Source organism: Ammodytes marinus (genome assembly GCF_949987685.1).
Source record: "Ammodytes marinus genome assembly, chromosome: 4".
NCBI lineage: Eukaryota > Metazoa > Chordata > Actinopteri > Uranoscopiformes > Ammodytidae > Ammodytes > Ammodytes marinus.
The window spans coordinates 12,617,620-12,641,140 of record NC_137233.1 but is presented as its reverse complement, the minus strand read 5'-3'; the positions used below and the strand labels follow the sequence as shown (position 1 = coordinate 12,641,140).

Here is a 23,521-nt window from a genome sequence, read left to right as displayed (position 1 = left end):
ATATGTTCAACAAATTACTTGTTAAAGGGACAAAAAAGGAAAAGCTACGTGAAAAAAAAAAGTATGCCATGTTGGTCTGCCGCATATGCCCACAATTTCATGTAAACAGCCTCAATCGTATTCCAAAGGAATCCTAATACAATATGCAGTGACTTTGATCAATTGCAAAGGGACTGACTTGTTTGAAAACATTTTGCCACATGAACTGCATACTGCCTTCCTGCAGAAGCCTGCTTTGGGTGTGTTGTGTGTCCCCAAGTGACACCAGATATACCCTGGTACAGCACATTATGACACATCCATAATGATAACCTTACCACACACACACACCACCTCATTACGTTCCCCGCCATATGCAGGAGACCTCGGTTTTCCTTCCACAGACGCTCTGTGTGCTTCCCTGCTGTAGCCGTAAGTCTGTTTTGGATTGCTGCTGTATTCGGTACTGGGGCATTGGAATGAGTGGGTCAGGAGGTCTGACCTGATGTTCACACGTCTCTCAGCTCCACTCGAGAGGAGAGCATTGACCACTTAACCCTGCTCTCCCCCTGGACGTTAGCTATAGATTAGCTCCATGTTGCATAGCAGATTCTCAATGGGTCAAGATCTGTGAGCCACTTCACATAGGCCGATGATAGAGGAGCCACAGGAGCTTCTTAGTATGTATAGAGGCGGAATTGGTTTTTGCTGTCAAACACCAGATATATTCATACACATTCACATTGTTTCATTATTTTGTGCTCTGTGTATGTGTGCACTTGGGGTTATCTCTTTACCAAGAGACATGTCTACATAATAGACCAACTATGTTAACTGCACCACTTTTACTGCGTGGGGGACACAAGTTATGTGTGTTTGATTGCCAGAAACTCAGAACGTTAGTCAAAAGACATTGAAGTTCCCACACTAAATGCTGGTAGTGTAAATATTGTCAGATCGTTCAGCATTGGGAATAATGAAGATGTCTTCATTGTCTGGCTTAGGGACAACTAAAGCCTGGCTGTCATTTCACATAATTAAAGGGAGAACTGTGCGGTTACACAAGGAGACGCCGGTTTTAAACTTGATTTACAGAATTCCAACTGACTTACACAAATCATTTACAAAAACATACTGTAGGGTTTGTGTCTCATAGCCGTCTTACAAAGTATAAGTAGCTAAGTAAGAAATTCTTATAATAATAATAATTTGATATTCAAAATATGCTTTAAAATAAAAGAGTGGAATAACACCAACTGCCATAACATTTCTGACTTAATATCACGCTGTGACTTGTTTGCGTTTCCATTGTTTCCAAGTATCGCATGTCAAGTTAGGATATAGTCCGTGAAGCTATACAGAGCAGTGAAAGCCAACTGCTGGTGCGGCGCTCTGCTGGATGTTACTGATCCACCGGCTAAGCCCATGAAGCCATGCATACATGTGTGTAAGACAATAGCTTCTGTAAGGCACCTCTCGCTGTTATACTGAGGGGGAGAGCGAGTTCTGTTTCCACACCTGTTGCCCCGGGCCATAAGGGAAAAGCTATCTCCGTCGCTCTCACTCTTCACTTTCCAATGGACTGTGCCTTGGACAAGCTCAGCCCTATCGTCTCAAAAACTCCACTGCCCACGCCGATAAGACTGACGTATACCTGACTAAATCCAGGGGGCTTAGGGGCTTGTTCGCATTTCATTGCACTCCAGCAGAGGGGGGGATATAGCGTAACCGCGTGTGGAGGTTCACAGAAAGGAGCATGGAATCATCTTAAGTCGAAAGGAAAAAATAAGAGCACGCTTTCAGAAAGCATCACAGATAAGCCCTTCAGGAAAATCAAATGTGGTGTTTTGATTTGCAAGAGAAAAGCCACCACAGAATCAGGCAGTTCACCACATGTTGCTGGAACAAAGATGATTCTTGAAGAGCTCGGAGGTCTCCAGTTTGATGTTTAGAACTTGCATTCACCTCCCTTTGGCTAGAGGGGGCATTTTCACTGCACCAAATAGTTTGCAACAGCCTTACTAAGTTTCCACTTAGTATTAAATTTGATTATAAAATATGGGTTGAGTGAGTGTTTTGCTGAATCTAACGTTTTGCAAAGATGAAAGGAAGACATGATGTAAACTGTCGGTGTGTGTGTGTGTGTGTGTGTGTGTGTGTGTGTGTGTGTGTGTGTGTGTGTGTGTGTGTGTGTGTGTGTGTGTGTGTGTGTGTGTGTGTGTGTGTGTGTAAGCTCTCTCTCTCTGTGCAGATTGGATCCAGAGCTGGCGAGAGAAAAGGGAAACAGGCGTCTTTTTTTGCTTTGGTATTGATTGAAGGAATTAGCAGGGAGGAGACAACTTGCCCTCAGGTTGGGGGAGATGAAGTTCTCCTACATTACTGCTGAAGGAACTTTGAAGTTGTATCATGGAACCATTGAAGGCCGGCTTGCTATGCTGGCATTTCTTTTCTTTCTTTTTTTTGCCTTTCTTTAGTACAGAAAGACACATCATGATAGAGCATAATTCAAACCATCTTTAATACAAACCACAGGAGCATAAATAATTGAATAAAATCGGCAGTGGGTTTTTGAAATGCACCAGCAAATAAGTACAACATTTTTCTCCCTTTTGGACTCATTCTAAGAAGTCTAAATCTTGTGGTGGGGAAAGACGTGAAGGAGACTGGGATTCTGGTTTTGGATGGCTTTAAGTGGGCCTGGCTTGCATGTGGCTAAGAGGAACCAATGCCCTGGCAAAGCATGTGGAAATACTGTGCATCAAACACCAACAAGGGGCCCACATAACACTAGCTTCTAGCCTGGCATATGAACACACGTATTTAGCTTTTAAGTTAAGGACTGCTCATTATAACTGTGTTTGTCGTGAACCATGAAGTTCAGATCCGGTGTAAAGTGTAGAAAAACCCGGATCGTTTATGGAAAATAACCCTTAAGAAGAGGGTCTGGTGAATGTGAAAATAGAGTGGTAAAAAATGTGTGAGTGCTTGTGGAACTATGGTGATATCCATATCTGCCATAGCTGCTATATCCAAATTATCATTGACAAAATGTCACATTGTTTAAAACCAAATGATTTCTATTATATACAATTACTTATACCTAACTCTGCAGTTATGTATATTTTCTTTTTTCTTTTTTGGGGCGGGAATTGATTAGCTAACTCTGGGCACGAGGTAGCCTCATTAGTTGATCTTTGACCTCAGAGCGAGAAACCAAAACACAGGCAGAAATAATGTTTAGCTGCACTTTAACATTTGAGGGAAGATGGGGCGACTGCAAAAAACACCTCATCTTTGTCACGATGAAAGAATTGCCCTAGAAGGACTTGCAATTATATTCTCACTTAAACAATAACTCAAGAAGCAGATCATTGTCGAAGTAAGAGCATGTCACTTACGCTGTTGTCACTAGACCCTGACACGGGGTAGACCGTCCAGCCGAGCTCCGCTGTAGCTGTAGTGGAGTCCATGAGTGTCTCTGAGGGAAAGAGGGAAGGAGAGAGACGGTGGTCAGATAATCTCCTGACAACATAAAAAAACTTTGCTGCGGTAGAATGGAAAACCGCTTCAGTAGTACAAATATTATAACAGGGGGAGAATTTCAGTTTACCCTAAAATGCCAGAAAATAGTGTATGCCGTTGAACATTTTTCAGAGCCTTTTCTTTCTTCTTTACAGATATTTTGAAGAACTGAATAAAAGCACAGGGGCTACATACAGTAGATCTGAATATTATGAAAGGGTTTTCTTTCTGCAAGAGCAGATTCAAATCTATAGATATAGACAGAAGAGTGGAAATGATTTTTTCGAATAACAATCTAGTAAAACAGCAGAACATTTTATTTATTAAGCAAAAGAGGCTGGTTCGAGCTTCTCTATGTAATGATTAGGCTGATTATCTGTTAAATGAAATAAGCATTGTGAAGTGTTGTACTGTTTGTAGGGTGAACCTCGGAAATGTTATTGATGTCACCTTGAGTATGGGAAGATGCAGGGGACACATTTTATATTGTATAGCCTAACACTGAATTCTAAAATTAAATGTATTTTACATACTACCACCTACTACAAATACCCACATTGCTACCCACATTGGAGTGCATAAAGATTGCTGGTGGTTTCCATAAGGTCAGTCACATAGTCGTCAGCAGAACTATGCCAAACTACATGGCTGGAAAAAGTAAATCTCCACGGTACAGAGGAGGGATCATCACCACCGTATATGCCACTGTGGATAAGCTGGTGGACAGAAACACCTCTGGTAATTGGGGTCGAATAGAATGTGCCTCCTGTCCATCATGAGGTTTGACCCAACTGTCAATCTTCCGCTCACTGAACCATTCATACTGTCACCTTCTGTCCTTCTTCTTATTTCCTGCCCTCTGCGCCCATGGCAGGGCCCTCGTGTCCTGTTCTTTCCATGCCTGACTTTATCTCAGCTCTGCTTCTCTCTGTACTGTATATATACCATAGGGCAAGTCTAATGTGTTTCCCCCTGCTGATTAGGCCTGTGTCAGTCCTGTACCCTCCAGTGTTGAGCTGCAAGCAGATGGAGCCAGCATTCATCAGGTTGGAGGCGTCAGCTGCAGCTCCAAAATGCCATAGAGGGATTTAGAACCCCCCCACCCCCTCTCCCCCGCAACAAACGAGACCACTAAGCTGATCATCAAGTCACAGCCAGCGACTGCTCAACAACAGCACGCTGCTGTGGCTCTTCCATTTTTTTTATCGTGGATGGAACTGAGTGAGTTGATGCTAATTGTGTGGGTTCACTGAAAGTGGATCTCAGTGAAGAAATACAACAGAGCCTGAAATCAGACACACCGCGTGAAATGCGTTTGATAAATGCATTACTGTGAATGAAATACGAGTGACAGAAATCAAAGTTAAGAGTATCTAAAGTTACATCTCACAGGATTTTTTGTTTAACGCTCCCTGCGCACACAGCTTTGTAGCAGCTTGCAGGAGACAGCCAGACATTTCAAAATGCTGGATTTTCTTCTGATTTATATTCCAGTGAAAGGTACAGCTTTTAATTAAAAGGCTCCATGTACTCCACTCGGTTTACGTCAGGGCCTTCTGCTGACTTTTTTGGAGTCTTGTCAGTCCTCGCAAGGCATAATGCTAGATTCCACATCCTATTCAGTTATCACAACGCCCAAATAGTATAATTAGGCAGATGAGACTGCATTTGAGCAGCTATTGATAACCTTGTGTGTGACTCGGAGCAGTGAAATGGTAATTATCCCCCCCATAATGATAACAATAATTAGTAGAGGAGCAAAGTGAGAATAAGGAACCCTCTATGTGGTGGTTTAAAGAGTGCTGTGGGGGAACCGGGAGCACATTTCCCCAGAAACGTTCTAGACGCCCGTCTCTTTCTCATTTTTTTCCATCTTGGTTTCTCCTGTTTTACCCCTTCTCTTCTTATCTTATCTTCCTTCTCTCACACTGACCCTCTCTCTTCCTTCCTTCAAGGGCTGCACAGTATCATGGAGAACATGCAATATGCGATAATATTGTTGAATATTGTGATAAAGACATATATATTGTGATAATTAAACAAATAGTTATATAAACAGTGTTAATGTATTTCTGCTAACATAGACCCCCAACAGTAAGTAGCCGACAGTAGCCGCAGTATGCAGACACTGACGAAAAAGAAATTATTTTCATTCCAAACGCATGGTTTAAAGGGTTATATATTGATCACTTAAGCAAACAACATTTTCCGTCAGGCTTTGTTTGATTGCCCACATACATTGGCATTGGCACATGAAATTACAGGCAACCATGGATTGCAGTTCAAGCAGTCTTTGCGATACGTATACCTCAAATGTTGATAGCGCGATAACGATACATGTTTTCGATATATATTGTGCAGCCCTACTTCATTCGTTCTCCTCTCTCTCTCTCTTTTTTCAAACACTCCGTCCCTCTCCTTCTCTAATCTGCTTGCATGCTGGACAGGTTTCTACCTCACCCTGAAAGACTGATCACTTCTTTTCCTCCTGCTGTCTACACTTCGGTCCAGGCGGCCTGAAGCGATCCATTACCTCCCACAGAGCAGCAAGAGGCACATAGCTCAGTGCTGTCAGCCTCTGCCTCGTTTTGAGTCTGAACCCCCCAGCTGTGGCAGAGCATGTCCGCTCAGTTGGACACTTTGCCTATTAATCAGGAGGAAGACAGCGTGCAGGAGTTCTCTAAAACTGTTTCCGATATGACCATTTGAATTTTGGCCACTCGTGATGTCATCCGGGACAGGGTTTTTTTTTTTGAGTGAACAGATTCATCCTCACATCTTCACTGGCAACATCTTACTGTGGGTTTGGGCACAATCAGCACTACATACTGGACCGTGCACCGTAGACAATTCACCGTAAGTTGATACTGAGTACCAGATGTAATCAATCTGTATTGTCTATCTATTTGTTTCTAAGGAAGACTCCATGAGGATAAAACCAGGTATCATTTTACCAGACTAAATAAAAAGCTTTTACAGTCCCTATTTTCCTGGCTCTGCCTAAGCATTCCTAAAAAAACACAGCTTAATTGCAATATCCCCCAAAAAAACATTCTTTTTACTTAGAGTTTGAACTTACTTTAATTTCTTCCCTTTTTTTCTTTTTGAAGCCATGGTGATTGGTGTGTTCTTTTGAAGGGACAATCATTCCCTCAAAATGTTGATATTTTGAAGCTTAAAAAAACTGAAACTTTATCTATTTTTATTTGTGATTTACTAAAAAAAAAACAAAAAAAAACATTGTGGTGTTTGCCGTGGCCCATTTTATCTAAAGTGTAACGTCTGGCGCCGTGTGTGTGTGTGTGTGTGTGTGTGTGTGTGTGTGTGTGTGTGTGTGTGTGTGTGTGTGTGTGTGTGTGTGTGTGTGTGTGTGTGTGTGTGTGTGTGTGTGTGTGTGTGTGTGTGTGTGTGTGTGTGTGTGTGTGTGTGTGTGTGTGTGTGTGTGTGTGTGTGTGTGTGTGTGTGTGTGTGTGTGTGTGTGTGTTTTGTAGTAGTGTAGTGTATTTAGCAGCACCAACACCAGAATATGTTGTTTTGGATGACACATTCAATGCTCTAAGATCTGATTACAAATCGGAGCCTCTCAATTTCCCACTTAGAGCGGTGAGTGCTTTGCATTATTTGTGTGTGGCGGTGGAGAGTGATGCATAAAAAGTGTTTAAACTGCTTGAGCTCATGGGAAAATGGCCTCCACGCTGGCGGTCAAGGGCGGCAGCCACACTTCACATTCTGCACCGAACAATGAAATGTTTATTAAGTATGACACAATTTGCAAACATTCATATCTCTTCTTCAATTAAAAGACCATACAAACAATATCAAAGCTATAGATGTAAGCTTGGATGACTATTTTTCTTTGTTTAAACGTGATACCCTCGACTGTGAAGTGGACTATGAATATGCAATGAGACCAAGGAGTCTAAGAAAAGCCCACTAGGCTGAGAGTGCTTCCTCCAACACTTCCTGAGACTAAGGAGAGAGTTTAGTGGCGAGCTAAGAGAGAGCTCTCCAGTGAGATGCTGTCTGAAGTGACAGGCGGGGGGAGGTGATGTGATGGGGGGGGCTGTGGTACTACAACAACACTCTTCTCTTCTAAGAGGGGTCAATGCTGCATCTCAGCTTTCCAAAGAAAGCAACAGCATTTTCAATGAGGAGAGCTGTTCACAGAGAGGACGTTTCAGCTCAAACAATCGCAAAACTGAAAGTTATCTGCAAGCCACTGTGTTGCTGAATGAATAAATTAAAGCAACACAGGCTATTTAGAGAGTGTCTGTACTTACTATTAACATGCTGCATTTAAGATCAGTCACTGTTTAAAATGTAATCATGGTTCCACTTCCTCTACACAAGGCGTGGTGATTATTTATTTTTCCTGGCCGCCCGTCTCTCAACATTTGCAGTTGGTTTACGATGATGTGACCGACCGTTCTTGCTTCGTCCAAAGGGTATAGGAGTCAGGGTTTGACAGATGGATGGCCAATTAGTTTGAGGGCATAGACAGATTTCTGCAGCCTGGGTGATGGATGGAAACTTTCTCTACTGCCATGACTAATCCCTCAACTACACCTTCCAACTCGTACACCTTTCCCGCAGGCAGGGAATGCAACAATTGCAAAACAAGGAAACATTTCCAATTTTGCTTATCGGTTTCTAACTTTAGCGTATTTCAGATCTGCTCCGAGTGAACTGCAGTAAGCTTTTTACAGAGTGTAAAAGTTGCACTTATCTGCCAGGACCTGCTACCCAGACCTAACTTCCTGTAATTTGCTACGAAGTATTCAACAAAGCATGTGAACCATGACTCGCTGACGGCAGTATATTTGCTTCACATTTTATTTGTTATTATTATTTTATTACTGCAAATCAAAATGCAACACCTGCAGGGGGATATTTTGTGCACGGGAGGAAGCCCCTTCAAATGATGAAGCAATTACTTCAACACAACTTGAATCTTAAAGAAGGTCCCCTGTTCAATATGCTGCGGCCTCCCTGCCACATAACACAGCAACATCTCTCGCAAACACACATGAGCTGACATCCACCTTTTATATTGAAGATGAACTAATAATGCCTCCAAATGATTCTAACATAATGTATCCTTATCTTAAATATGAGATGAGAGAGTACCCCTCCACCTCTGATTTATCAAAATAAATACTGAAAATACTGAACTGAGATCCAATAAGAACCGGATTGAGCAGAATCAGAATCACAAATTGAATCAATAAAATGATCGCATAATCAATCACAAGAACATTCATGATGGTACACACTTGAATGTATTCATACTGCTATAAAGCTGACTAGAATTCTACTTCACTCTCTTTTTCTCAGCATGAAGAATCCAATTCAACAAATTGCTTTGCAACTTATTGCATCACCACTAAGGAAAAACCCTGCATATAAATGTCTTTGATATGGCAGTTCAAACCAGAATCAAAGAGAATACACCAGTATCCAACAAACTAGCCGATATTCAGGGACTACAGTTTAATGAGGGTATTTTGAAGAAGCAATTGACCTCCGAAACAGCATGAAGCAGCTTGGAGGCATGATTCCTTTTTTATCTTTCTCACCGGCGGAACTGTAGCCTCTGCTCTCTATGGAACAAATCTTTTCAACATTCAATTTAACATTGACATATGCCACATATGGTGCATTCCACAGCTGTGATAATGTTAGCTAGCAGGGCCAAAAAGCAGCTAGACATTCTCCCTATAAAAGCTGTGCCGAGTAAAGTTCGGTTTAACCACTGCTGAAAGGCCCATGTGGATTTCACCAAATACCTGAAACCAAAGGGAAGATGGCGCTGCACCGTGTGCAATACAGTTGCAAAGTAACATGAGCAAGCTGTTCCATTAGCTAAAAACAGAACCCGATATAGTGGACTCTAAACGGATATCTGCCCAGCTTAAGGGGCAAGGCATTGATATACCCCTGAGGGAGCCGGTGCGAGCGCAGAGACATGATTCATAGCCTTAATGATGGACAGGGCTACTGTATGGCCTGCTGGAAAGAATAACAGTCTGTTTCATTCAGAGGGAAGAAGAGGATGGAGTCCCTGGTCCACAGCAACTAAGCTCAACTTATCTGTCAGCACAAGCTGGGCCCATTAAGGTACAGTGGAGCTCCCACCACTGTCACACAACAGCATATCCCAGTGTGTTAAATGAATTCTTAATCCTACTTTTACAAAGAAAAAGGGGCCTTTGTGGACCATGTGGCACTGGCCCAAACCCCAGACGCATGGCTTTTTTTCATTCATTTGAATTTTGGAGTCAAAGGCAGGCTAGCATTCAGCCCTAGGTATCCATGGGGCTACCCAGTGTGTCATGTGATGAGACATCACTCTGTCAGGGAGATTCATGTGGTTTGGGGGTTATTATTGGGTCCTGAAAAAGGCAGGTTTGAGGTTGGGATGATGATGTAAGTGTTTCATAGGGGCGATGAGGTACGGCTCAAAGTTCAGCTCCACCTCATCAAGACTGGAGTGGGGTTTTTTTTTCAAGGCAAGGAAGATGAATTGGGGAAGCTGGGTAGTTGATTTTGGCAAAGGACGGTGCAGTGTGAAATATGGTACCACACACACAAACACTATCACACAGAAAGTAGAGCACTCTGAGAGCACTAACTGTTGACAGAATGATACAGCATGGCGTTCCCAGGGGCCTCAGGCAGGATGTACGACAGTAATCCCGACACAGCCGAGCTGCGTTATAGGTCAACGTAACTTAACTTGTCAGCAAGGCCAAGGGGCAATAGCCAAAAACAAAAGTAAGTGAAGCAAAAACTACTGGATCACGTATGACTGAAAGTCTTTCAATTGGGCTGTAACTGTATTTTCCTCTTAGACGGATTTATTGTTTTGCTGTGGTGATGGAACATCAAAAAGTGCAATAACCAAATACTGCATGCATCTACTGTCTTTGTTTGAAAATGTTGCTGACCCAATTCAAGTTGAAAAGATAATAGCATCAACACGAAAAAGTTGGACCTCTACTCAAGGTGAGTAAGTGAAATAACATTGAGAAGGAGCGAAAATACCTGTTGATCTGAAATGATGCATGGGATCAAATACAATACAATGTTTTTGTTTCTTGATATTATTTTTGAATTTTTTTTTAAATATATTTAAGTTAGATAAATGTATATATTCAAAGCTGCAGATGTGATTTTTTTTAATGTAGATGGAACACAAGCTCCAGTTGAATTATGGGTTGTTTGTAGCCTTAATCTTGTCAAGCTATACAAAATTAATTATTCTAGAGTGGGTCCTCTCTTTAAATATTTACTTAGATTAAGGACTGTGTTCTGCTTTGACTGAATGTATTAAAGAAGAGCATTTTCCAACAGCACTTGAAAGTGTTTTGTATCTTAAAAAAGTATTTTTGCAAATACACGTTGAGGAAGTTTTAGGTAGTATGGCCTATTTAAATATCCTGAAAATGTAGAGATACAAAACACTAGAGATCACCTTTTCATGATCAGAGGGCTCTACTAAAATAATACGTGACAACATAATTTAGCTAGCAGGAAAAAACTTTTCGATGATCATCTATACAATGGAAGGCTGCAAATAATTTTGCCATTACTGACTCTGTATTATCTCAGCTATGACTACAATACCCTATTAGCATGCCAATCATCCCAAAGCATAGCTTTTCTTTCCATACATACAGATGTGTTTTTGCTATTAGCAGCATCTGTAGGTGTATCATTAGAGTAGTTTCACTATTAAAATGTAGTTAGTTCTGAGTGACACCATATTTCATGGCGGAGAGACATCAATGTAAGCAATAAATTGCGAGCGGGAACAGTCACCTGGCCAATCATAAGCTGAGTGAAAGAAACCTGGCTAATAACACTGGCTGGAGGATTTATAAGTACACTTTCCATATTTCCCAAATCCCTGACAACCCACCGAGAACTGTTTAACAGATCAGTTCCTTTTTAAATTCTGCAGTGGAAAATTCTGTAAAAGTGAGTCCCACATTTTTATAAGCAGCAGCTGAAGAGAACATGCGTATGATTTAAAAAAGAGGGTGTACAAGTGACATTCGTCTATCCATCCAATCATTTTAAGTGCTGCATGAGCACTGTGTTCGAGTGCGGTTGAATTACCTGCAGCCAAGTTAAACAGGTTAGACAAATCATTTTTCATCAAAGTGATCCCTTTTCAGAATACAGCTCTAATTGAGTTGGCGGAAATAATCATCGCAGGCCTCCCACGTCTTGCCTACAAGCCATTAGTTAAAAGTGGATGATTAAAAAAAATGTATACCGCTCATGTAAGAACATGGCTGAATCCTTTATTTTACTGATCTGTGGTCCCTGGCTTCACATGAGGAATTTTGTTCTCCTTGTCCAACTCTCCCTGATCCTTGATTAGGCTGTACAGATAAAACAGAGCTGCAGATGCCGAAGGACCATGGTACGCTTGTATTCACTCAAAAGACAAGATGTTCCCCCCAGCTTAAGATGTACTGATTTGGGAGTGCAGGGTGCTAAGGGACCCATTTTCCCTCCCAAATTGTGCTCCATGATATAATGTCTGTGGTGTAGTCAGCGTAGCGGTTATCTCCATGCCAGCAGTTTTGAGTGGCAGCCAAGTTTTTCCACCAAAAAATGCGAGGGAGATATTATGCGAGAGAAAGCACTTTTAGTAATGAGGTCAACTTTGATTTGAAAAAGGAAGACTGTGTAAAGGTGCGTATGTGTGTGTGCATGCATTAGTGTTCTATGTGAATGTGTGTTAACAATGGATACCTGTTTTTATTGTGACGGCCTGTCCCTGTTTGGCTAATAAAAGGATTCACCCTCTACTTGATATCTAGCCAAACTACTGTTCATCCTCCTACATCTTGGGTGCCAAGTCTAGTCATTAAAGTCTGACAAACAAATCTTGTTTATGACCTATTCTACATCCCTTTAAAGATCCTTTCATCGTCTGGAAGATCCTTTAAAACATGCAGTAAATTCCTGCGCAGAGGCCCTGGGTTTTTGTCATTTGAAGTTTTTTGTGATAAGGTTGAACTGCTGACCTGTGAGCACCGTAGTGCCCTGGCGTTTAGGTCAGAGACCCATAAACAATGTGTCCATCTGTGTTTTTAAGTCAGATAGTGAATCCCTAAATGGTAAACGTCTTTAACTGTAAATACAGGAAAAAGCTTTGTGTAGCTCACTGTTTAGGGTAGTAGATCTTGAAATGCACATGTTTTCTAACTAAGAAAGGAATTTACCCAAATAATGTGGTTTTGATGTTTTCCCAAGAAAAATTATAAATATTATAACTGGGGATTTTCTCGGCCACAATAGATCAAACACGCAGGGATTGTGGATGTAAAATGTTTAGGTTGAAACATGCAGTTAAAACTTTAACTGCCAACCTTCACAGAGACATTAACGAATCCAACTATGTCCTGACAAATCAATTAATACAATAAACTGCACAAATTGGACTCTAATGGAAAAACATTAAGATGAAAAGAAACCAAACAGTATTTTACAGCAATGCCCCACAGCTGTCTGCATGACTAAGATTATTCACAAAATGGAAATGTGCAAGATAGCTGTTTCCACTTGGCTTATTATGTTAATTACAGGGGAAATGACTAATTCAATACTTCAAATAAAAAAATAACCAGCATTATTTACAAAGATAGACTACAAAAAATTCTAATCAATTATGTGTTGAAAGAAAGACAAATAAAAGCAAAGTAGTTCTGCATGCCCCACAATGGCATCTGTGATGACATGTTTTAGCCAGTGAACCACTCTCTTACATTTAGGTGTATTAGGTGTATTCAAACTAGACGTAGATTTCAAAGTATGTAAGCCTTCTACAGCTAGAACCTATGTTGCTCTGAGACATCAAGAATGTTGAATGATTAACCAACACCCCACTGATGCAAATGACAACCATAGAGAGCAGCGACCGCTTGACAAATTAGTTTTGCATGTCATCATACATCAAAGAAATCTGTCACGAAAACACCTTGCACGCCAAGCTTTCTTTTTCCCCCTTTTTTTTTAGCATGAGATTTGTTTACTGGGTCAGGTACTAGGGGAGAGAGTTCAATGTTCTTTTGGCTTCCTTGTGTTTTATGATAAATTCGACTCATTTGGAGCTGTAAATGGTTCACGCAATCTAAATAAATTAGTAGCTGTTTCCTGCTGCAAAACTGTGTGTAATTGTCTCGGGCTTAGCTATGACTACAAGGAATCAAAGGTGCAAACAAGAACTAGTATACTTTGTGAAGACATTTTGTTCTGAAGTATTCAATTTCAGATGATCAAGCTGCAATAGATTTTATAGAAACTACACAGATGCTGTGAGGAAAAATAAAGCTTTTAATTAGCTTCAGTAATAGATCAGGTATCTTCTTGCCTTAAGCTCATGAACTGTTTGCTATTAAATGAACAAAGACTGGTTTCTTGTTCATCTTGCTCCATATACAAAGGCACTCATTCACGCCAGACTCATGCTATGACACATCCCTATTCACTCACACATCTGCGTATTGGCAGATCATAATAAAGTGCATGAATTATGACTAGACTTGGCTGCTCTTTAAGAGGAATGATAAAAAGAAGTCGCAATGCCCTCTCAGAAAAGTCCTGATAATAAATGGCTGAAAAATTAAATACAGTCCATAATATGTTGTGGTAAAACCTATTGTATCCGCATTTTAATATGAATCACAGCCAGAACGAGAATAAATACACTTATTTTCTGAGTATAAAAATATCTATTAGGTGATTAGTGGCTGTTTTTAATTTGTAAAGTTTTTAAGATATGTTTAATCTGTAAACATGCTACATCCTCCACTTGTATTATCATTTTCTCACGAGTGAGATCAAATCAAAAGTTGGCTTGCTACTACAATCCAAAAATTCAGTATGTGTTCAAACACATCTAGAGTGTGGATTGACAGCAAATGTACTCATCCACTGCAGTATTGCAACACTGCTGTGCATTATACGGTCCAAGATAAACACCCCTGAGGGCATATTTAGTTAAATTAAACTGACAATGCATTTGATTGACAACGCCTCAACAAAAATACCCCTGGGTATCAACGAATGAATCCAATGGACTGACTTAAGATGCTGACATTCCTGAAAAAATGAGTCATTCACCCATATCTGCCAGGAAGCCATTTTCTCTCCTAATGACTCATTTGCTATTCCGTTTTGCAGGTGCAAGAATACCAGCCTGTGTGATGTATCCTGCAGAGGAAACTTCAACAATCATTGATGTGTGAGAGCTTTGCAGGGTCAAACTAGGGGAGTTGATCTCTCGCCAGTCGATGCTGCCTGTTTGCCAAGAAAGTCATCAGATCAGACTTGTTTCTCTATCTGTGCAGATAACGCAGCCACAAAACTGGGCTCTACTCTCCACACATACACACACAAACTAGCAAATCCACCTCTCAGACATCTTGCTAGTTAATAGATGGCGCAATGTACTTAGCCAACATATTTTCTCACTTCTCCATCGCTTAATGTTAGGGGGGAAGAATAATAGTGAAGACAAGAGGCCTTAAATTATGTATGCACATTAAAAAGGTGTGGGAGGTTGGTGCGGAAAAGGGAAGATCCTGCGCGGTTGAGCAACTCGAGATAAACTAGAGCCGTTACGGATGATACGCTATTATTATCTGAAAGGGGGAGGCGAGATGTAAGGTGGTAATAGTGTGTATTAATGGGTGTCTGTATGTGTGTGTTACAATGCCTGCAGTCATGTAAGAATGGTAGAAGACTAAGAGGAGTAATAATTTATTATCACCTACGCCATAGCAGCGTGTCTGGCCTCATTTCTTTCCGAATGTATCCCTTTCTTTCTCTTCTCTCCCCCACTTGCCTCCCCTGTTATCTCTCTCTCTCTCTCATCGTTCATGCATCTTCCTTTACTCAACAGCTCTTCTGGTATTGCTTCCTCCCTGCGAGCCCCTGGCAGTGCTATATTACGCTGACGATACACCCCTTGTTTTAGCTTTCATCCACAATACTCCCTGACCCCAGGAGAGGGCAAGTGTTCCTCCTTATGGAGGAATTGTTTAACTATCCCCACCAGTGTCCGTCCCTACTTTGCATCTCATGATAGGGACCACACATTTCACAGAAAAACCAGGAGAAGGGATCAAATGGGAGGAAAGGCACATTGGTGGATTCCAGACCTGTGAGCTAGCTCCTATCCCTCTTTGGCTTTGGACGAGTTATGGGGGGGTCATGACCCCGGAGAGCTCTATAAAGCAGAGAATAGGAGGCAGTCGAAGGCAGTACCTTGGCCACATGCTTGTCTGCCTGCCTGCCTGCCTGCCTGCTGCACTGCTGGGACCATTACTGCATGCAATCAGACAGACACACAGCAACAACAGGCCTAGGAATAACCCAAATATCACTTACAGTACAGGCACCCCTAAAGCCCCTGCAATCAACATCCTCTTAATCACAGACTGCACGGCACAATGGAAATCGTGTTGGCCAACCATTAAGGCACCTTAAGGACCCTCTGTTATTCAAACTAACATAAACTGGGAGATATTGGATACCAGTGGAGCACAAACAGGGAGCTAATGGTTTCATGGTGGTCAGCTCTGAATGGGTGGAAGACAGGAAAATAATGAGAGTGGGGAGAGAAGAGGGGAAAGAGAAAGAAAAGATGGAGTAGACTCAAATACAGCAGGACAGCACTGCCCTTACAGACTCAGTTTATGTGAGGAAGCAAAAAAACACCAGGCTCATTACCAGGACCTGTGTCTCTCCTCACAGTGTTACAGTATGTACCCTTCACATCCAATCAAGGCCAGCCAGAGCAAATGCAATAGTTTTAAGTGTACTTTGGGAAATTTAAAGTCTTCAGGGACAAAACAGGGTTATCTGCTATTTCACAAAAGTGACAACTGTACAAAAAGAACGCTACTATATTATTTATAAATTGTTGAAAATGACGATAATTAACTTGAGACCATGTTAAACAAAATCAAAACACTTTTTCAAGCAGACTCGTCAATATTTTATAGATAGGTCACTCTGAAGCAAAACTCTGTTTTGTGTCATTGAGCATTTTGTCACACGCATACACAGACACAAATCCATATTTCGTTGGGGGTGAAAATATAGACATGTTTGCAATTGGAGGCAATAATAAAATATGTGTTGCCCACAGTTACTTTGCTATGGATTAATAAGAGTGGAAATGTACTGATGCCAGGTATTCTGTCCTGCTATAAGGTTGAGATGCTCGAGGAAATAGTACTAGACATTGGGAAGAATATAAAAAAGAACAACTGGATGGAATTTTTGTCTCACCCCGTTTGTCCTTGTCATCTTTCTCTAGAAATGTCAGAATGTGCAAGGCCAGCTCTGACTTGACTAAAGGTTCTTGTGCGATTCCCCAATCAAGATGTGTGCAGTTACAGGCACAACAAGTTCCCTTGTTTGGTATTACGTCGGGGAACAGGAAGGCGAGACCAGCCAGATAAATGTTTGCATTGCAACCTGCAAGGTAAATAAACAGTGTCTGGCTCATGTTAAGTCCAGAGATGCTTTGCGGCTCTCTATGGAATGCAAAGTCTTTCTTTGCTCTAAAGCAGCAAGCCTCTTCGTCTGTTTGTTTTGTAGCCATTACAGCCACTTAGGCTGACAGAGCACTTTGTTTCCCTTATCTCCTGCACGGCTAAAACGCATAAGTGTTTTCAGCGTCTGTTCGACCTTGGGTTTAACTCCTATCACCGTGTTTACTCCTGACACAGATCAAAGACTGATTGCTTTTGAGAGAGCAGTCGTAAAAAAAGGGACGGCAAACTTCTGTCTGCGAGTGACTTTATGGTTCCATTCCAACGGAGGAATAGACAAAAGGCATATTCCAGCACACGGGGACATTTCTGACAGGTGAGTGCAGGAGGAAGACGTCCAAACAGAGCATGTGGAAGGTAATAGCAGCACATACTGCTGCCCAGGAGGAAGGGGGAGAAAATCTGTCTGTTTGAGGGATTTTCCTGGCAAGGCTCAAAGTCAGGACACAAAATGCAAAAAAAAAGACATACCAGGGCAGCTGCATGTTGCTATGGCAACTGGTCAACAGGGTGCTGATGTGTGATGGGCAGCGTGTCATTAACAGTAAAGGTTGATTCCATTCCCCCTTCTCAAGATAACCTGGTCTTGTAGGAGCAAGGGGTGGGGAGTCATGAATGAGGGAGGCTGGTTATCAGAGAGAGATAAACCTGTTGAGCTCCTCAGGTCACAGACGGTGTTGTCTGTCTCACCATTCAGGTATTTCGAAACCACAGTAAAAAAAATGTATTTCCTTTCTAAACAATGCCAGCTGGGTTGCATTGGAAGTCAACAGCAAATCAAATCTGATTCTGCAGCTCAAAAACAAAACTATTCCCAACACTGGCTCTTATCTTTTCTTTCAGCATTTACAGTTTTACAGTATAAACCTGATTTAAAGGGCCTCTTTTGCTCTTGGTCACCAGCAAAAAAATAAAATAAAAGAGTTATTCCATAAAAGTGTTGTTCCAAAAATCTAACACATAAGCACACATATCGGGGGGGGGGGGGGGGGGTATTTCCATAACACCGGAAACATTGGAAAGGGAATGTCCTGAAAATCTGCTTTAGGTTTAAATCTGGGGAAGGGTGTTTTCAAAGCTCTTTAGAGGCTGTCAAAGTCCACATGCTATGGAATACATGTTCATTTATGCACTTCTCGTGAGGCATGTAGTGATTGTGAGCATCTTAAAGGTGAATCAAGGATCAGAAAAAACACATTTTGATATGTTAGGTCTACGCACATGTTTACTTTGAGGATGATGAATTGAGTCTTAACTGTCATTTTTGTGTTCTGTGTGAAAGACCAGAACACAGTTTGCGTGTGTGCGTGTGTGCATGTGCGTGTGAGTCCATGCCTTTTCAGTTTGAAAACCTTTTTTTAATGGGGTCTTACAAAGCCTCTTTATAGAAAGGCATCAACAGGTGGCAAAGAGGAACACTGAAGACGGGCACAAAAGTGAAACATTATTGCTACCAGGAGATTCTTGAAAATCCAAAAGGACAAGACCCTGACGTGGGAACCGAGAGGAACAAAAATGATAGGTAGGTGAAGGGATAGATAGAGTGAATGACTGGGCCAGCTGAAGCACAGAGGGACTGATTCACAGGCGGGGTTAACCGTTGGCATGCTAATCAAGCCTGCATGTGGTTGCAGGCAGGGTGAGAAGCGGGTGTATGAGGTGGCTTCACACAGGCAGTCATTTGCCAGCATTCAACTTCCATCAATATCAGGACCGATTAATGAGGGGCTAGGGAGAGGGAGGGGCGGTCAGCGACCAGGTGTCGGAGGAGGCACAGAATGGGAATAAAGAGGGCGCGGGCAGTGATCCGCGAGGAATTCCACCCGGGCGGCAACAAGAGTGGTGGGGGGTGGCTGCTAGTTGTGCACTGCAAAAAATGTCCATTCAATACTTGGTTACACTTTATTTTTTTCAACACCCTTCTTGTTAGCCCAAATGATAACATGAAAATGTTACACGGAAAACCAAACACAAATCTTGGTCTTGTCTATGTATAAAAAAAATTAAAATAAAATTATATAAACTTCTCATAACTGTGGTGAGTGCAGAACTTGTTTGATAAAAGTGATCACAGACTGGCGGGGTTTGTAAAAGTATTGTACAATGACATCATGTTACAGGATATGTGGAAGTCAGACTTTGAAGGACCATGAATGAACCTGTGAAATTAGCAGAAACAGCCTGAAGTCACGCAATCATGTACCACAATGCCTAAAGAAATGTCAATGAGATTGAAAATTAAAACTCATTTCTTTGTGTTTTTTTTGTGAACAATTATTTTATCAAATCAAATCAAACTACCGGCAGAACATTATCCAGGACAATAGCATGCACCTGTAAGTCAAAAACATAGTGTCCGAACACAATGAATTACTTTTAAATCTGAGTTCTGGGAAAACTAAAGACCCAGGAGGAGTCCTTTTTTCTCTGCACTTTGAAAGATAGGAAGACATGAGGAGGATTAAATAAGGGGAAGTAAGGCTTGATATGTATGTGTGAGTGTCTGTGTGAGGCCCTTTAATGTTTTGCGATGGAGGTTTAAAAGCTAAAATCATGCTTCAGCCTTGAATAGTGCTCCTCCCCCGGAGGAAAAGGTCAAAGTGTGGATGACAAAGGTTCGTGCTCTTTTAGCCGTCTGCGAGCCCGAGGTTGTGTTTTATTGTCGGTCGTGCCTGTTGTGCATGTGGGTGGCCGTGCATGTATGTGCGCACCAAAAGAGTAATGGGTGGAGTGTGCGACAAGTGTGTAAACATATACTGTAGGTGTATGCACGCGAGACTGCAAACATCTTTGTGCGTTGTTGAGTCTGTGTGCGTGCGTGCGTGTGCGCGCCTGCCTGTATGTGTGTTGGCAAAACAAAAAGGCATTAGTGCATAGTGGTTGTATGTGTGAGAGAGAAAACTGTTGGGCCAGGGAGGCATGGGTTTTGGGGAGGGGAGCTAGAGAAGGGGGGATGGGGGAGGAGGGGTTCAGAGTCCCCCTCCCGTCCAGCTATGACTGGCCAGGTCATGTGACCACTGGTTCTCACAGGGGAACCGGGCAGTCGGAAACAAGGGGGCAGCGTGTTAGGGCCGCATGCCTGTTTCATTGTGTGTGTTTGAGGTGCCTCAATGCAGAATGCAGACAAATCGCGACTGAAACATAAGCATCATCCCACAAGCACAAACTGGACTAGACGAAGCAGGACAGGGGCAACACTGTGCCGGCTTGTCTCTGGGAACTGACTCAACCGCAGCAGAGAGAGTATTTCCTCCTCATTTATCCGTCTGTCTGTGTATGCCTCTTCTGTCCTGGGCCATTTGTCTGAATCTCCTTTTCTTTTTCTCATGGCAGGAGGAGGAAGTAAAGTATGCTTGTCCTCTCTTTTTTTTCTTTGTCTTGCTCAACCGTTCTCATATTTGCTCACGGGCAGGTTGTAAATCCAACATCAACTTAAGGCACCACATGTAAAAATGGATGTATAAATACTAAGTGCTAATTTAATACCCTCCGATTACATCTTTGGTCTGACGCCCGGCAGTCTCATTCCTTCTGTGACAGACTGCACAAAAGCGTGAGTGCAGTCTATCAATACATAAAGTATTACCAACGGTAGCATACAAACCTTGGGATGTGTTGTTCAAGGTAAAAGTTAACCAAACACACTGACTGGGAAAAACAGTCTGATTTAAAAACCATGCACCAACCAGGATATCAGTTTATCAGTTGGGGATCTGCATATATAATTAGGCGTCAGAGCTTGCTAGTCCACTGGTATCACGTGATCAGTGTCTCTCTCTAGAGGGTAATGAGGTGACAGTTGTTCAGGATTAATGTCACTCATTTACTCCCAAAGCCACACAGCCAAACTTGAGAAATGACTTACTGAATGAAGCATGTATTCTGTGGCTTTTAAAACATTTCAGAAGCCACACCATGCATTTGAAACCCTTCTGCCTAGACACTGGCAAAAACAAGCCAAACCAATGACACTGAATCTCTCATATTTTTTAATCACCTCAATCTAAACATATCAAAGATCAGTCGAGCTAGCCTTATTACAAGTCTGCAACACTGCATGGTTGCCCGGTAGTGTTTGTGGTTGTCGCAAGGTCAGCTTCAGCGGCCATCAACTAAATTAAACAAAATAAATAGAAGGGATTCTGGCAAAACTCCATTGGAACTAAATGCCACCACAGCTGTGAGAGAACCACAAGACACAAAGGTCGCCTTGATTTCCAGACAGCTCAATGATTCCCAAGGGTGGGGACTGGGCCTGGCGAGGACAGTGTTGGGCGGAGGGGTGGGGGTATAGTGGAGGGAGGGCGGGGGGGCTGTGCGATCCTGACAAGTCCCTCTGTGGAACCGGGTGCCTCTCTCTCTCTCTCTCTCTCTCTCTCTCTCTCTCTCTCTCTCTCTCTCTCTCTCTCTCTCTCTCTCTCTCTCTCTCTCTCTCTCTCTCTCTCTCTCTCTCTCTCTCTCTCTCTCCCCAGTGACCTGAGAGTGTTACAGGCCTTCGCTCAATAACCGGCCCCATCCGCCACATTCAGGCGAGGGCCAGAAAGGTTAATTGAACCTCTGTGCTGCGCCTTTCTCTGTGTAATTTACTGTGATTAATGCATGGAGGTTACTGTCAGACTCATTTACTAATTGTCCAAAGCAGTACGTAATTAACCACATCTACAAAAAAAATGTGTCTGAAACTGTACAGGGCCTCGGGTAGAACAGTAGGGTTGTGTCCTGACAACTCTGTGCCACTTAGTCAGAACAGAAATATTTGGTGCAACAACCTAAGCTCTCTAGTTGTTACACTGTCAGTCAGGCTTCATGCAGTGCAACAATAGCTGATGAGCTCTTCTGTAAATATCACAACTCGGTTAAATCTGCAGTTGATTATTTCTTCAGATTGCTTTCTAAAGTTCTACCAACCAAAAAAATTAGGGTCGCTCATCGCGAGGAAGACTTCAGAGCCTTAACACCGTGTCACTCTGAAGCCCCTTTGCAAAAGTTTCCTCTTGAAAACTACTGATGGTCTGACATGCAAAACTTTACATCAAGCGAGAAGCTGTACTCAAAGAGAACACAGTGTAGTCGCTTTTGTGTTCCTGACTAACAAAGCGATATCCACAACAGACTTTTTACGTTTTTTTTTTCCGCTGCCAACCTTAGCCCGTCTAGCTCTGCTCCATGTGTCAATTATTCCTAGAGATTCCTTTTTTGCCTTGTCTGACAGCTCGTGTTTGCAAAGCACGCAGCTCTCTGAAATGAGTGCGCCATGTAGGTATACTTAAACTCTGTTTGTGTTATCTTTGCTTTGCAATTGCGTATTCAAATACTTGAGTAGTTAAAGGAAAACATTTTTGGACTGCTTTCCTTCAGATAGCTGCAAATAAATACCAGACATTACAAATAAAATGTTATAGTCTATAAGCCTCAGCTCTTGAGGAGCTTAAAATTGAATGGAGCCTTCTTTCTTATTTTGATGATATGGATGGCCAAATTCCCCAGACGATGTGCTGCCACAGCTTATCTTTGGGAGAGAGTGTGTGTGCGCATTAATTTCCCTGTGTATTCTCTCTGCTTGGTTGTGTGCCTGCATACGTTGAGCACATTCTGCCAGCCCACTGCTGTGACCTTGTGTCCCAGTGTGTGTGAGACTGTGTTGTGTGTACTCAGTGCTCAGGGTGCCTGGCCTTTCCTCTGGCCCTTTCTTGATAATGGGTGTATATACGTTTTAATCTTGGATTACTTGGCCGACTCAGAGGAGGGCTTTTTGTCAGCCTGGCGCATGTGGACAGCCATTACAATACCCCGAAGCTGAATTAGATAATCATAACTGTATGCTTTCTTCCATTTTAGCATGGATAACTTCAGGCATCCATACACAACAAAACCATCGACACAGAGCCGAGATAACTCTAGGGAATGGAACTTCTATTCTCTTCTTTCTGTGCACAAATAGAGGATAATACAGGATAGCAAATATTAAAATTTTTCCATCAAATAGGGAAGGACAAAGTGGCATCTCAGACTCGCTCCCTCGAACAGCATCCATTTTAATTTTATAAAGAAAAAACGTTCACCCTTAAGCTTTAATATGATTTACAATGTCATGTTTAAACAACAGTCTCCATATTTTCCGAGGGCATTGTTTAGAACTAATTACAGCAAAGTCAAACTTGCCTGCCATTAATTGTTATTTATGAGGGTGAATTAATTTCCAGAAAGTTGTGGGCATACTTTGAAATGTACGCTGACCTTGGCAATAGGACGAAACACACTAATGCATTCACACCTTTGGCAGGTTTTATGCAAACTAACAGCAAACTGAATATTTGATCAGGTTTTTCCTCGTCAAGGTTACGTGGTTGGAGGTATTTTTCGGTGATTATTCTATGTCTCTATATGGTTACCACTAGTGAATATATGTCACTTATAAGAAAAAGGTATCATTAAGATTT

The 23,521-nt window shown here is 42.0% G+C and overlaps 1 protein-coding gene across 2 annotated transcripts in view; it reads right to left on the bottom strand.

The window, feature by feature from the left end:
• ephb2b (eph receptor B2b) overlaps window positions 1-23,521 on the bottom strand; it is a 119,137-nt gene that overhangs the window by 70,405 nt on the left and 25,211 nt on the right. For both annotated transcript variants that reach the window (XM_080025658.1, XM_080025659.1), the window contains exon 2: window positions 3,378-3,457. In XM_080025658.1, the coding sequence (XP_079881784.1) occupies window positions 3,378-3,457 (80 nt within the window). The remainder of the gene's footprint in view (window positions 1-3,377; window positions 3,458-23,521) is intronic.